We start from the raw sequence: 16,511 nt of genomic DNA on the forward strand, positions 1-16,511 counted from the left end.
CCACTATAGCTTGTTCAATATACTCTATATGGACAAAAGTATTGGGACACCTACACATTACACCTACAGGTGCTTTTTTGACATCCCATTCTAAATTCATAGGCATTAATATGGAGATGGTCCACCCTTTGCAGCCATAACAGCTTCCACTCTTCTGGGAAGGCTTTCTACAAGATTTTGGGAGTGTCTGTGGGAAGTTTTGTCCATTCATCCAGAGGAGCATTTGTGAGGTCAGCCACACTGTATTTGTATCGGTATACACTGTGTATAGTGTATTTTTTCTAAGCACAGATGCCAGATACTGTTTATAATCTAGCTCTTCTTGCTACTATTGTTCTCATAACAATGTCCTCCATTGACAAAGCATGATTTCAAATAGCCATCCATTTATTGGTAATGACAATACAAATCAATGTAGGCTACATAATAAAGATAAATAAAGATTCTAGTGTCCATAAATAGTCCATGTGGTGAGTTACACACATGTATGATAAAAGGGCATTGTTAAAATAAACTGTATAATATTTGTGTGAAAGAAACTTGAGTTACATTAGATGCTAGAATTAGTCTAATCTTTTTCACTCAAACTCGTAGTTATAGAACCAACATGAATAAGAAATAAAACAGAAACATATAAACAAGCATATACTGTAGCAGAACACTTGCCAAATAGATTAAGCCCTCTTCCAGTTAAGTAATGTTCTTTCTCATCAACTCAAGAGCAGCCTCTTTCTCCCTCAAGAGATCTTTGAGACGTCTTATTTTCTCATGCCGTTTGATTTCATCAGGGTCCATAGGTGCTGTACAGAAAAAGTCGCTGGCTGACATCTCCCTAGCTGTACGGCTGGAGTACTCATTCATGCTTGAGATTGTTTGTTCAGATTGCTCTGGGATAGTACTTAGACTACAGTCTGGTGGTTTAGATGAACAAGGCTCCTCTTGTGCAATGGAAGGTGAGCTTACTGGCATGTCTTCATGTGTTCCATTTGGACATGCTAGGCATTTCCTTGGCCTTCCTCTTCTTCTCTTAGGCTTTGTCTCTAGGTTGTTTGATGCTGCAGAACAAACCTGAACAGAACAGTCCTTAGCATCCATGTTGGTTTGTGGATGAACAAATGGGACTGATGAATTAGAACTTAGTTTTGGGATGTGTGGTGAGTCAAGAACTGATAGTGGTAAGGCACGGATCTCACTTTCAGGAGTGGTGGACAAAGAATCATTGACCGGTTCCTCATGGCCAAATATCTGTTCAGCCCCAGCATCATACAAGATTTCTGTCGGAGGAACAAGATCTCTGTCGGAGGAACATCTGAGGGACTCTTTAGTGTTCTCTGAACTCACAGAAGTATTAAGAACACCCGTCTCTGGTTGAGGGCTTGGACTGATAAGGGACTCATCCATGTTCTCTGAACCTTCAGAAGCTTTTGATGCATTTGACATTTTCTTTTTTTTGCCGTCCTTTGGAGATATTTCATTGGTCCCTTCAGAACACACCTGTGAAGGGGGAGAAGACATGTAGTATTAAGTGGCGCAAATGTGTGGGGATCTACACAACTTTGTTAAAAGTTAAAAGAGAAAATGTTAGTAACCTGAATTTCCTTGTGCCCTCTCTTTTTGACTATGATCTTTGACACCTGAATCAGTTCAGAAATACCCTTCAATATATGTTTTGCTGAGGGTCCAATCTGAGGAAGCACTATAGGGGTAGCCTCAGGTTTTTTAGCATCAACCCTTTCCAAGTGGATTTTAACATCAGATGTTATCCCAAACATCCTTTTCAGCAGACGATCACAGGTTTTCAAGGAATCCTGCTCATGCACAGAAGTCCAGCTGACTGGAGTGGGATCTAATACATTCTGAAAAATAAGGGACAACATTGATAATCTTGTTAGAATACATGTTAATGAACCAAGACACCTTATCAAGTGGCAGTTTTACTAAAACTTCAAAAGAAATTAACAGGGATAAATTAACAGGACAAAGAATAGCCCTTGATTGATCCTACAATTTTACCCACCCTAATGGCATGATCAAGGTACGGGTTGCTACTATTACCTCGATTTGTTGGGTCTTTTGTACATGTGTATGCCTTTGAGTGCTTTCCATGTCCTTCGGGGTGATATTTTGCAGCCTTTTCTCTGTTCCTTGGTCCTGCAGAACAGCCTGGCGGTTGACCATTTCCAGGGTGAAGACGTGTTGTGAAGGCACGGTTTCCTTGGAGGTATCAGCTGAAATCTGTACTCCCAGACTAGTTGATGTGATAGGGGATCCTTCCATTTCCATGCCAGAGATTTTGCTCTGATTGGTATCTCTTCTCTGATCAGTGATTTTGGCCTGACAGATGCTCACCTCTGGGTAAGTTGCACTAACTCTAGAGCTTGCCATGTCTTGGGTCTTGTCAATATCTTGACGACTTTCCTTTGACAGATCAGTTTCACTGCCCTGAGTACCGATCGGCTTCGGTTCATTCACAATATCTTTACTCACAGTTTCCAGCCTTGCCTTCAAGTTGTTCACTGGAGCCTTTTCTAACTCTGCTCCACTTAATTCTGACGATTTGGGTGGAATGTACGAGACAAATATTACGTTGGAGTCTTCATCTTCAGCCTCTGGCTGATTTCTGAGTGACCTCATTTTTTCAGGAATTGATATTGCATGGGGTGAAAGGTCGTCCTGAGAATCATCATCACAAAGGTCAATAACTTCATCTGGTCCATCTGGAATAACAATGAAGTCAGATTGTGGTTTGACTTTATTTGATAGTTGAGATTCAACTGAAGCATTTGTGGGCATTAAGGGCAATGCACTTACTCTCCGACTGCTTCCAGGACTACCACCTGTGCTGGTAACATTCCCAATGGTCTCAGAGGGGTTTGCCTTAAGGTTACAAGGCTCTTGGGTTTTGTTGGCAACAAAATACACCTTGCCATTACACATAACCAAGGCATTTTGTGTCCCTTGACCAGTTGTCAAAGTAGCTTGGGGAGCCTGGGGCTTTTTTACTGTACTTTCTTGTACATGCTTTTTAGCCCTTTCCATATTTGCCAGAGTCCTAAGAATATCAGACACCATGGAAGACGAATTTACAGGAACAAGGCATGGACCAGGCAAGCCATCCTGCTCCTCAATTACCCACCTCATAGGAGTGACTGGATTTTGGCTATCTTTGGCAACAGACCTTGTACTCTGAGTTGAAGGTACTGATGAGGATGCAGAGGGTGTCTGATCAGTCTTTTGGGGTGTCTTTTGGAGTCGCTTGGGTAAGGGGGCTGCAGTTGAACAAGGCTGAGGACCACCTTCGTTCATGGTTTGTACAGGTGACACATACAGAACTGTGGGTAACTTAGAATTGGAGGCAGCATTAGCTGTGGAGATAACTATTTGCCTCTTAATGGCTGGAGGGAGTGCAGACATCGGTAGGGTTTGAACTTGTGCAGTGGGGGGTATCTGAAGGTATTGTCCACTGGGGAGCACTGGGGATTTCACAGTGACCGGCAGCTGGCCTGTACCCATGAGTGTAAATAACGTCCCACTTTTTGGTGTAGGTGTCAATTGTAATGCTCCTTGGGCTGCTCCTGAAGCCGTCTGAGAGGCCTGACTCTGCACGGAAGATTGACGATTATTTTTAACAGTCACAACTTCAGGGCATCTTCCTGCCACACTGCCTGGACGTGGAACACCATTTATGGCACATGGTTGTATCTTTAAAAACTGTCCATTGTCTGAGGATTGAAAATCTGGCACACTCCTAACAACAGGTTTGGAGGCAAAGTTCAGGGTAACAGCTCTTGGAGGTTCAGGAACATCCTTTTTACGAGGGCTTATTTTAGATGGAACAAACTGTCCGTTGACCTTTTGGACAGGAATCAGTTTCATGACATTTCTTCCATCAGCTCCCACCGCAGGCATTGCTTGGTAAAAGACACCTGTCCCACTGCAAAAAAGAAAGATAAACATATTGTAACCATCTAGCGAACATGGATTTACATGGACTTTCCTATGCGAGTTAGCATCTTGAACATCTTGAGGTTTATCTTTCCTAAGAGATGGGTGTTGTTTCATATGCTTGGCCTACTTATCACGCTCGTGGTCAGTATGGTTTTCACATTAAAGGCATTTGACATATATAAGGTCAACTAAATTGACAATGACTGACAATTTGAAATCAAGAGGTGTGACTGTTAGGGGTGTCGCAGTTCTTCAAATCCACAATTTGATTTGACTTTCTATTTTAAGGTCACAATTTGATTTTCGATTTGCCAGGCTATCAAGTATATCAAGTCTTGATTTAGGCTATTGGACTTTAGGGCTGTCACGGTAACCGAATAACTGTGTGACCGCCATTCGTAGCCCCCCCCCCCCCCCCCCAACTGTCACGCATAAATAACTAAGTTGCATGATTATGTAAAAAAAAAACATCTAAATCTTTGCTAAGTAAAAGCTGTAAAGACAGGCTGAAATACTGTTTTGGGAAGAGCGATGTGAGTAACCCTGCACAATGAATGCAAAATGGCTGCAGCTGAGTGGTTGGGAAACTGGTGTTTTAAACTAGTCATAGTCAGTTGCAAAACCACCGTCTAGTCTTCAGTGAAAATAGTCACTACACATCCCTAGTTCAAACTATAAATTAATTAAATTACTGTATGATCACATGAGAAAACTAATATGGGCAAAGCCACCAGTTACACAACTATTCATGGGCTGAAGTAGCTATCCTACCTGACAAAGTGTTTAAAGAAAATCATGTTCATAACCGTCCTCACTTCAGGCATCTCGAAATTAATCCATTCTGCTTTTATTGCGTGAGAATAGCCACCTCTATGAAAATGCATACCAGAAAAATGATTTATCATTAACTTAATTAGGCCTAATTATTGTCTGGCAACCGCTGGGGTGGGGGATATATTTTGAGTCACGTGTGTTCGTTATTTTGTTCGTTCTTTAGCAGGATTACGCAAAACCTACCAGAGCGATTTGCACAGCGATCCGCGGAGCGGATCCGAATCACTGGGCGGATACACGAATGAAAATTAAAACAAAACTTGGCCATACTTGGACTATTTCCTTCACTTCATCTTTATGTCTCCCGTTTCCTGTACTGCCCAGTGGCCGAGTGGATAAAGCATTGCTCGTATAATCAGGAGCCCCGGGGTCTAATCCCAACTAAGTTGTTTCTTTCTATTATTATTATTATTATTTTTTTTTTTAAAGATTGGCTCTTCGTTAGAATGAAGAGTCAATTGAGCTTTAGATAAGAAGAGTAAGGAAAGAAAGGGAGAACGGCTCTAGAATTTCATTGCCTCATTAATGTAATCATGTTCCCCATTAGCATTGGATTTATATCTGAAATATTGCCAAATAGGCTCATTTACTTTTGGAAAGCAGCGTTCAGACTTTCACTTTCACTCACGAAAGGTCTGGAAATGTAGTTGGGTGAACTGGACACTGGACTGAGGGAAACGTGAATTGTATTCTATTATTGAATGAATGAATACTGGAGCTCTTTCACTTCATCTGGATCAGTACGTGAATCGGTGACGTCGGTGACCGATACCTGATCCGTGAACCACATCTGTATTGGAGCCAGATCCCAGTACTGGATTGGTTCCATATCTACTTTCTAGGGAAGTTGCTTTGAGTAGGCAGGCTCTTGTCCCCTAGCTTCGTAAGACAGTATGGTGTCATGACCTAGCCCCCCACAAAAAAAAACTTCTCATCGAATCACGTAGGTGACCCATTTTGGATTCAAAATTGCAAATTTCGCTAAAAGGCGACAAGTTTGCATGCGACTTATCCTTTAAGCCCCAAGCATGTATCTTACCTTCTTGTTCAAAAGTTTTATTTTCACTCTACTGGAGGGCGGCCATATTAGATTTCTGGGTCAAAATTTTGTTACAGGCTGTGTCTCAAATGATAGGCTGCTGTTTTGCTCTCTAGCAAGGCAGTATGTAGGGCCCTATGTGGAAGTTTACCAATAATGGCTTTGAAAATAAGCAAATACCAGTGATGGTTAGAGAGAGAGATGTCCAGCCCACCATATGATAAAACAGTGGTGAGTGTCATATCTTATCACCCGTAATAAATCTTAGGGCGGAGTGGTAGACAAGGTTTACAAGGAGTCCAAGGGTTTCAAGGTTGTCACGGAAGCATGTCTATAGATGTGTCACCATAGTCTGATAGAAAAACAGCTTGAACAATTATTTTCTTACTGAACATAGTAAAGCTACAGTAGAATGGTTTCTGTACAGGAAGACAATTTTCTGCCACAGCTTAGAGGCTAGATTATCTACATGGAACTTGAAAGAGTTTAGCATCCAACCACAAACCAAGATATTTGTGATCGTCCACAGACTTGTTCGGTGGTCTGTAGGTGAGCTGCAGGGGGTCAGTGATGGATTTGAGGTGCAACAGAACAAGGCGCTCAAAAGCCTTCCTTACTACAGAGGTCAGGACGATGTGTCTGTAGTCATTGAGGCTAGTGATTCTTGGACAGGGATGATGGTGGAGATCTTGAAGTAGGCTGGTTCATGCCATGCACCATGCATCACCCATGATGAGATCTGTCAGCGCTCTCAAGTCGCTGACCCACTTGCCCGATGTCAAAGCAAGGAGCAGAGCAGTCTTAATAGAAAGACACTTAGGAGAAACATCCGCCGATGGTTCAAACGGCGCATCACAGTGCGTTCAGAACCAAGAGCAAATCCCAAGGCGGCACCATAGCTTTATGCACTGGGCGAAGACGGCGCACACCAGTCAGGACACGCTTAACCAGGGGATGCCCCAAAAACATAGTTTTGACACACAGAAATAGTGCATGCATACACTTTAATAGTGGATGCCGCTAAACCGTCACCATGATCCATCAGGTAAATTGCAAAAATTCCAAAATCTCGGGAGCGATATCCCTTTCTCCACACCAGCACGTAAAAGCAGACCATTTGCCAGAGTAAACCGAGGCAGTGGAAGCTACACGCGTGCTTTGAATCGTACAGACCACAGCAGGAGAGAGTCCTCTATCAGACAATCTCTGCCGTTCAAGAGCCAGGCCACCAGCATGCAAATCGAGCCCTCCGCCTGGGACAACGCGTTAGGCCAAAAAGGGATGAGCCACGGTTCCACAGACCTCATGGCCATCACCTCTGCATACCATCTCGCCCAGTAGCGGTCCGTATCACTGATAGACCCTCCGACCCCACTCTGGCTAGCAATGGTAAAATCAGCTCCATCGGTGGGAAGGCATAATGCAGATACTTCGGCCAGGGGGCATGCTCAAACGCGTCCACCCCCAGCGGAGGCTGGTCCTGCTGCTTCAGAGAAAACCAGAGGGGACACTTTGCGTTCTCTCTCGAAGCGAAGAGATCCACCTCTGCCCTGCCGAACAGAGCCCAGAGCTGAGACACGATCTGAGGATGTAGGCTTCACTCGTCCGGGTGAGGCCCACCTGGAGACATGAAGTCCGCCCTGACGTTCAAACAGCCAGCAATGTGCCGTGCCGTCAGAGACCAGAGATCGACATGAGCTCATCGCCACAGTATCACCGCTAGTCGGACTCCTCCTTGCCGGTTGATGTACGCTATTGTGGTCTGGTTGTCTGACTGCATTAGTACACCACGCCCCCGTACACCACGCCCCCGTACCAGGTTGACGAAGTGATGCAACATTGTCTCTAATTCTAGTAGGTTGATGTGGTGCCGCTCCCCGACAGCCCACAATCCACCTACAGCCTGTGACAGACATGTACCACCCCAGCCGTTTAGAGACGCAACCGTGAAAACAGCGACGTGAGCAGACACTCTGCCTATTGGAATGCCATGCGCTATTACGTGCCAGTCTCTCCAATATTTGAGGTACGCTCCCAACGATTCCGGTATTTGCACAAGGCGCTGGCTGTGTCTCACAGGATCTAGATGAAGCCGTGTGAACCACCTCTGGGTGCGCCTCATGTGTAACAGGCCCAGGGACACCACCACATGGGCCGCTGCCATGACGCCTAGAAGACGCATGATCAACAGAACCGAAACCTTCAGAGAAGGATGGAAAACGCTGAGACATTTCTCCAGCATTTCCCTCCTTGGATCAGACAGACGCACTCTCATTGTGCCCGTGTCCAGATTGATACCCAAGTAAACAATCTGGCAGGCCGACCACAGAGCGCTCTTCTCCCAGTTGACAGCAAATCCCAGGTCGATGAGAGGTCTCACCACCGTGGCGGTGTGCATCGGAGCCAACAAAGGCGATGGAGCCAGAACCAGCAGGTCGTCCAGTTACACTAGGATCCTGATGCCCTGCCAGCGCAGCAGTCTCAACGCTGCCTCCACACAATTGTAGAAGGTTCTGGGGGCGAGCGCATAACCAAACGGGAGTCCGGTATACTCGTACACCACTCCCAGGAAGGCAAAATGCAAAAAGAGGAGATATCTGTACGTGGAAGTAAGCGTCTTTCAGGTCTATGCTGGTGCAAAAATCGCCAGGGAGAAATGCCTCTAGCATTTGCCGCACTGTAAGCATATGGAACTTCAGATTTGACACTGTTTTGTTGAACAGGCGGAGGTCCAAAATCAGCCGTTCTTTGACACAAGGAAGAAGTGGCAATAATATCCCTCAGTCCTCTGCGGGACCACAGTCACCGCTCCCTTCGATAAAAGCCCCGCAATCTCTGCTGTTAGAGCTGCAGCTTGATCGGGACGCGGTATCACCGTCTCCACCATCCGGGACCGGATAGGGACGTTCTTGTCGTACACACTAACGGGTGGGTTGATACCGTCTCGGTGAGCTCTGCTGCGGTCATCACGTCTGCTGCTTCAGCAGGAACAGACACCGCGGTTCTAGCCGAGCTCATCAGTTTTCTGATGGGACCGGAGCCCAGATAGAGACGGTCCTGTCTTACTAACGGCCCAGTGTGTGCTGTACCGGCGAGCTCCACCATCGTCATGTCTGCTATTTCAGTAGGAAAAGACTCGCGACGCGAACTGAGGCACAACATGTGATGCGGATTGTACGTTCCTACTAACAGGCACAGGACGATCAAAATAACATTTTACTCTAATTTTATTGTGCGGCCGCTCCGGCCACGGATCGCCAGATAAACTAAACTCCTCATCAAAGTCAGACATATCCCTTTCGAACGTGGCCATTGCAACTTGTGTTGATAGTAAGAGAATAGTCTAGTAGAACTCTTAATAGTAGAACTCTTCTGTTCCTTGTTGTTGTGAAGACAATAGTGCCGGCTAGTTATGCATCGCTCCGCCTCCCTATTTACAGAGAACCATATCCGACCAAACAAATGGGTTCAACAATAGTTGGATTTCAAAAATTATACCGTTATACCATTTTACAGAGTTTGAATACTTGGTGTTTCCAAGCAAATGCCCGAATAAATCTGCTCATTAAAAATTTCCTAGGTGGCAGCATTGCATAGTCTATATTATTAAGCCTACTGGTGTTCGTTGTTGTTGTGAAAACAATAGTGCTAGTTACGTATCAATCCGCCTCCCTATTTACAGAGAAGCCATATAGATCCAAACAAACGAATGGGTTCAATGAGTGTTGGACTTCAAAACTGATGGTATAAAAACTCAAGTCATATTTGAATGACTCATTGAATCATATTTACTTTGAATGCTAGCCGTTTCTGCATTGCAAGATTATGGGTAGGTTGTAAATAAGGCAAGAATAGACAAATAGACAAGATATTGCCTATTTGGTGGAGGAGGGGCAATCATTTTTTCCCCAATATCTCAACGAGGGTCAAAAAAAAAATTATTTATGTCAGAGGGAGGGTCATGCAGTTTTATTTCAGAGAACTCTAAAGTATTCCAGAAAGCGGGTTCAACTAGCCTAAATCTGAGTCTAATCCTGAAGTTTGAATTAAAATGCTGAGAATGCTAACGCTGAGTTTTTGGTTTCAGAAATGCAGATCCCGCCTGAGGACTATAACAAGCCATCATCAGTAGAGCGCAGATACCATGAAAATGGCAAAAACTGACAAAGGAATGTAGTATACTTGGCAGCAGTAGAAAGGCATGTTCATTGAAACAATATAAAAATACTAATATTTGTCTTTGCAGGAAATAAATAAGACCAAATGAAATGTGAATGATGTGTCTTTATTTGACTGGAGGGGGTGGTAGCTTAATAGGATAAAAGTAATTCTGCAGAACATTGTTCAGATAAATCCTAAAACTCCTCTGCATAGTAGGCTATTTGTTTTGCTCATTGTAGGCCTATTAATTTTTAGGTTACATTGTATAGCCTAATCTTGTCAATATATGTCTTTTTATGCAAGCACATTGAAAGTGCTATATCCTAAATGACAAAAAAGGTTGGCCTAACGTTCGATTAGATGATTATTAACTGGGAATGATGGCACAGCTAATTGGAGTCTCCCAAATAGCCTAAGCTATGCGAATTAATGAGCATCAACTTCGACTAGGTAGGCTAAATGAGGGAATGTGCGACAGCTGCTTCAAACTCAGTATGATATTAGATTGGAATCAAATGTATTGTCATTATATAGCCTACAAGTGGCCTGGGACAATGGATACAGTTACAACGAGATGCAGTAGAATAGTAATCCTTTGCATCTACATTAAACTAAGATATTCCAATGATTTTAACCATATTTGCATGCTTACTTGCAAATATATTGGTCTTCTTTCCCATGTCTTCTTTCCCATGTTTTTGTTACATAAAACCTGGTAGCGAGCAGGTTAGGTTCACAGAGTGAGTTATCCTGGTAACCGACCCACACTTTTCAGTTAGCCTGGGGCCTGCATACTTTGCAGTTGTGGTTTCCAGTCTAAGCGGATAGTGATCCTCCCTGTCCAAAAACAGGCCTACCCATAAACCTGTGATGCGGCAAGAAATTCTTCTGGAATAGGCTACTTCGTTTGGCATGTCCGTGTTTTACTCTTATTCGTAGCGAATGGCAAGACTAGGCTGCTCGATTCGGTATTTGTGTGACAGGATACCAGAGGTCTCTAGACTGGAAACAAAGCAAATAGAAACCAGAGCCTGGTGACACTAGGCTACTTTCAGTTAACTCTTTTTTTGGAACAGGGTTGAGTTGCCTTTCATTCTCGAGTTTGAGTTCTCCCTCTTACTGGAATGGAAAACCCAGGCTTTCAGTCATTTCAGGGTTAGCAAACTCAGTATTTTCACTAAGCCCACTTCCTGGAATACCCCCCTAATGGTTGTTTTAAATATGAACGTTCAATTAAATGATCTAATTCCGATTCTGATGGCTAGTGATGTCACGTATTATGTATGAGACCGAAGCTCCGAGGCGATTGTCAAGCACGTTTTTTTTTTTTTTTTTTTAAAGCACATGACCAATGACAAACGAGCCCTCAGTCACGTGATTGGTTTGGTTCGAGATTCGAGTGTTCCATATAAGGAAGCGAAACCCGCCTTACTTTGAAGGTTGTAGTAGTTGGTTAGTTGTTGCGTCGAATTGGAAGTCTAGAAGAAGTGTTTGTTTTGCAAGAGTTTGTTGGAGGAGTAGGAGTTAGAGGAGTAGGAGTTTGGAGGAGTTGAGGAGCTGTTAAAGGAGTAGGAGAGTTTGGAGTTGTTGTTTTTTGGAGGAGCGAGTATATTTTTTTTTATATATATATTTTTTTTAGAGGAGTTCTTTGAGTTTTCATTATTGCATCATGGAACCCGCAAGAAAGAGAAAAAGTTATCCTGTTTGGCAGTATTTTGAATTAACAGCTCCCAATAAGATAATTTGCGTTGTGAAATAAGACACTTCATTATTGTAACATGTTCCTTCTCAAATGGCATATTGTTTGATTTTCAAGGTGAAATGCTTGGTGTGCCACAAAGTGCTGGTGTACAGCAATAACACCTCATCAATGCTCAGGCATTACCGAGCAATGCATGAAAATGCAGAGCCTGCCGATAGGCCACACACCAGCCAAGGTAATCATTTTAATTTCCTATTTTGTTTGCTTCATCATACTGACCGACAGTAGGTTACATAATTATTGTAATGTTTTGCTCTAGGTACCAGAAAACAACTGGATGAGGCTTTGGACGACATGGTGGTTAAAGACTCCCAGTGGTGCATGAGGGGTTTAAGGGGTTTGTCCAAAAGCTGGACCCTACCTACATTCTCCCTACAAGGCAGATGTGTATGGGTGTGTGTGTGCATAAAGCAGAAGCTAAAAAAACTTTAATCAAACAAACAGCTGTGAAGGCGGGGGCGCTGCAACACTTTTTTTAGGCTTTAAAAGCAATGTTGGCTGCCAAATATGAGAAGACCAAGGAGAAGGCCAAGGCAGAGCTGCAGAAGGTGGCGGCAGTGAGCCTGACATGTGGACCTCAATGAACATGGACGCCTACCTTGCTGTGACCTGCCACTACATCAATGAACAAAATGAGCTCTGCATTGTGCTTCTGGGAGTAGAGAAATTCCCAGACAGGCACACTGCAGAGAACATGGCAGTGGTGAAAACGCACATGATGGAAGAGTGGGGGATAAAGGATGAAGTGAAATGCCTGGTCACAGATGCTTCGGCAAACATGATTGCCTGTGCAAAACAGCTGGAGACCATACGGCATGCCATATGCATTGCAAATGCCTTATATTTAATAGTAAGAAAATCCTTTGACCAAACCCCTGGCCTGAATGAAATCCGCACCAAATCCAGGAAAATTGTGACATATTTCAGGACCAGCACCACTGCAAAGGAAAGGTTGACGTGTGCAAAAGCAGATGGGAAGACCCAATTTCAAGAAGATTCAGGAGGTAAACGCGCTGGAACAGCACCTTCAGTATGTTTGAGCGGCTGTACAGTGAGAGAGAGCCAGCGGCGGCAGCCCTGGCCTCTCTGAAGACAGACCTCACCTTACTGTGTGCGCAGGATTATGAGGCCATAGGGAGAGTGCCTGCGTGTGCTGGCCCCTTTCCATCAAGCCACAGTGGAACTGTCGGAGGAGAAAAGGGTGTCACCCTCCAAAGTCATCCCACTGCTCAAAATGTTGCATTATGCAGTAAGTACCGAAGCAGCCCTCATGACCACAGATATGTCTGCCCTGCTGGCTGACAACCTGGCCAGCCATCTCAAGAAGAAGTTGGAGAATCTAAAGTCAGAGTGTGATGACGATGGTATCCATGTTGGACCCACGTTTTAAAACGGTTGGCTTCTTTAGTTCAACAAAGGCCACTGAGGCAATTAAGTGGCTGACATCAGAGTGTACCAGTCTCTTGAAGGCACACACCCCAACACCATTACATACACACATCCCTTCCACCTGAGTAACCATTAACAAAGCCAAGCTGCGGGACCTGCAACCAGCTCAGGTATTTTGTTATGTTTACTGCTCTTTTTCTGAATTTTCACTCGATTCAGGGGTGTTAAGTCTAATCACTGCCAATAAAGCCTTTTGTTTTCATTTCATAGTTAGGAACCTGTGGCTCCCACTGGACAATACTGTGGAGCAGGCCAGGAGAATCACAAGTGCCACAGCTGACGCCACAGTTGAAGTCCAACGCTACCTGAATGAGGCCAATACAAAGATTTAGGATCCGCTTCACTACTGGCACAGACACAAACCTGTGTACCCCCACCTCTAACAGCTTGCACTGCAGTTTTTATGCACGCCAGCCTCCCCTGTCCCATGTGAGAGAGTAAGCTCCAAGGCAGGGGAAATTGTCTCAAAAAAAGAGAAACCGGTTGAGCCCCAACACTGTGACCCAACTGTTGTTTCTAAATCAATAAAACTTCCCTTCCCAGTCACAAAAGCACATTCGATTTCACTGCCCATAGGTCTACTGAAGCATATTCACTGTCACTGGCATTTATTCATTCATTCATTCATTCATTCATTAAATAAAAGATCGATTTTGGGATTCATGAATCGATTCAGAATCATTTGATTCAGAATCGATTAATCAATTATTTATTTTTTTACCCAGCCCTATTCACTGCCCAGTTACACAATCACTCAGTCCCCAGTTTCACCGCCCATAGGCCTACTGAAGTCACAGAAGCTCACAGTCCCCAGTTACAGAGGCACATTTAGCCAATTGCCCAACTGCACTCCTCACAATGTCATCCCTCTTTATTTCATTGTTCCTGTTCTGCATGTTTAGTCAACATGGTCACTCAAATAGATGAATTATTTAGGCTACCAGTTTTCATGTGTTGACCAATAGGCTCACATTATCACATCCTTGTCATCTACTTTAGTCAGAAATAATTACAACAAATGTAGCCTAATGTTAGTTATTACTATAGGTTATGAGTAACCTATATCATACAGTGAAATCACAACCATCCTCATTGTTTAGTCTAGTGGCTGTCCATTCCTGTGGTAAATTATAGCCACTGCCCCAGCAATAGAAGAGCCGTTTTAACACACTCGTCATGGATCCCAGGCAGATGAAGAGTGGGGTAAGGGAAGATGGTTTGTTCTCAAATACTATGGCTCCATTGTTCCTCAATTTGCCCGTCTCGCTCCAGTTGTACATCCCTAGTGGCCTCAATTAAACTTTATTGCCGACCCAGCGTCCAGGTAATAGCAAGACATACGTTTCCCCTTCCCTTGGTTTATATGCAGCTGTGATGCCCCTCTGGCTCCATCTGCTGGTGTGTTGTATGTTTGTTGTTGGAGGCTGGGATGCTCGTCGGGGGGTGATTGGGTGTGCCTGGATAAAAAGCCAGTTTCCAACAGCGGCTCTCTTGCTCATTCCCCATTTTGGAGCCTCTTTTGTTGCTTTCAGTTGACTAGTTATGGGTTGTATTAGTTAGGTGCATCCAACATCCACACGGTACATTACTCACACATCCATTCACTACACCACACTACCGATATCCCTGATACGAGCCGGGTCGTAACAGCAGCACACGCCAGAGACTAGGCCAACAGGTGTAGCCGAATTGCCAATCAGTGGTTAAGTTGTAAATCAAAATCAGTTCAGTAATATTTAAGCGCTCCTGCAGGTGCGCCGTGATATTGGCTGCTCTTTGCCAGTAGGTGTCAGTAGCGTACAAAGCATTTAATGAGGCTTCGAGTAATTAATATTTTTGCGATACAATGTGCCTAAAAGGCTCGGTGCTTCAGAGAGCCTCGTTTCGCTATCACTACTGATGCCCTCTGAAAGCACACACTCTAGTTCCAAATATGAACTCACTTACCTGTGAGCCGTACTGTGAGATGCCATTGCTTCAGCTAATGTTAGCTAGCTAGCTACTTTCAAAAAAGACTGCTAGCTTAACATTTGCAGGCAAGGAGTAACGTTAGCACAACCCAACAGTCACATGCCCTGGTAGAACATGGCAGCTGGTTCCTACGTTACTTTATGTAGCTTTGTAACGTTCGCTAATCAAAATGGCCGTTGACTTCACTGTAGCAGTTGCGCCACCTAGACGAATATTTTGCTAGCTGTTGGTTTCAGCAAGAGACCTGAGCTAACATATAGCTTGCTAGCCAACAAGCTACATTGTTACGTTACATGCTGGTAGTTGGTGGAATGGAGGCCGTCTTTCTACTCTGTTTCAACGTTCACGTGCTCGGTTTTGAATCCTTGTCTTGCATCCACTACGTAGAGCTACCAAACTAATTCACACTACTAAATCATTGCCACGAAGGTAACTGGTGACATCTACTTTCCACCGTACATAATTTCAAGATTTCAACAACAGACTTCCTCTCATCCTGCGTTACACTTCCGCGACGTTACATGGGCTGTGTTCAAGATATGGAAACACTTCGCCTAGCAAACATCGCCTAGAAACTACACGAGTATGAAATTAAGTTATGTTCCACTCATAAGTGTAATGTCCTAATACTCCACTAAAGCTCGAACATCAACCATCCCAATGACCGAGATCTTAAATTACACAGGATAGATCAGAAGACTATTTCATAGCGTTGACAGGACGTTAGTAATTCTGAATGAGCACTCTTCCGGAGACGGTACCACATCTTCCGGTATGAATTGGCGACATCGCCTGGCCATTCGAGATAGAAAATAACACCCATTGTTATGATATTTAGTCAACGTATCCTTTTGTCATTTGGTACCAGACTAAAATCTTTATTTGAAGCATCTACATGTTTATTATATTGTCGGTTGGTTTAGGTAATATATTTATATTTCTTTAACGTTTTCTGTCCTCTGTTGCAGAACACCCTCAGTGCTCAGTGCACATTCCTGCAAGTGATGAATTACAAGACATACTGTGTAGGTAGGCCCTATGTAATCACATTACAATATCACAAAACATTTGTATTGGATTGTCAAAACTTAATTCATGAAATACAGACCCATGAAAGGTAGAAAAAACATTGTGCAACATTTACCAAGGGAAAATTGCATTGCGATGTGCAAAACTGTATTAAGTTTTATCTGCTTTCCAGTGTAACCTGTTATGCCTGTTTGCGGAATGCTCACTTGAAAAATTTGCTAGACAATCAAGTTTTACAAGGACCCTTGCTGTTTAGGTAGAAGTCTAATAGTTTTCCTTGATAAAAAAAAAGGGGGGGAGTACATTATGTCCGAGTTT

General features: G+C 43.8%; 1 protein-coding gene across 2 annotated transcripts; it reads right to left on the bottom strand.

Moving 5' to 3' along the window:
* Positions 1 to 426: 426 nt before the first annotated feature.
* lrif1 (ligand dependent nuclear receptor interacting factor 1) lies at positions 427 to 15,610 on the bottom strand. Of its 2 annotated transcripts, none has more exons than XM_084461660.1 (4): positions 15,141 to 15,610; positions 2,056 to 3,934; positions 1,590 to 1,856; positions 427 to 1,494 (listed from the first exon to the last, which is right to left on the bottom strand). In XM_084461660.1, the coding sequence occupies exons 1-4, from the start codon at positions 15,164 to 15,166 to the stop codon at positions 691 to 693; spliced, it is 2,976 nt and encodes a 991-aa protein (XP_084317786.1). In that variant the 5' UTR covers positions 15,167 to 15,610; the 3' UTR covers positions 427 to 690. The 2 variants fall into 2 exon arrangements, with proteins under 2 accessions (XP_084317786.1, XP_084317787.1); XM_084461661.1 differs by lacking the exon at positions 15,141 to 15,610 and having other exon boundaries at positions 2,056 to 2,717; positions 2,812 to 2,934.
* Positions 15,611 to 16,511: the final 901 nt, after the last annotated feature.

The sequence above is a fragment of the Borostomias antarcticus genome (genome assembly GCF_949987555.1).
Source record: "Borostomias antarcticus genome assembly, chromosome: 3".
In the NCBI taxonomy this organism is placed as follows: domain Eukaryota; kingdom Metazoa; phylum Chordata; class Actinopteri; order Stomiiformes; family Stomiidae; genus Borostomias; species Borostomias antarcticus.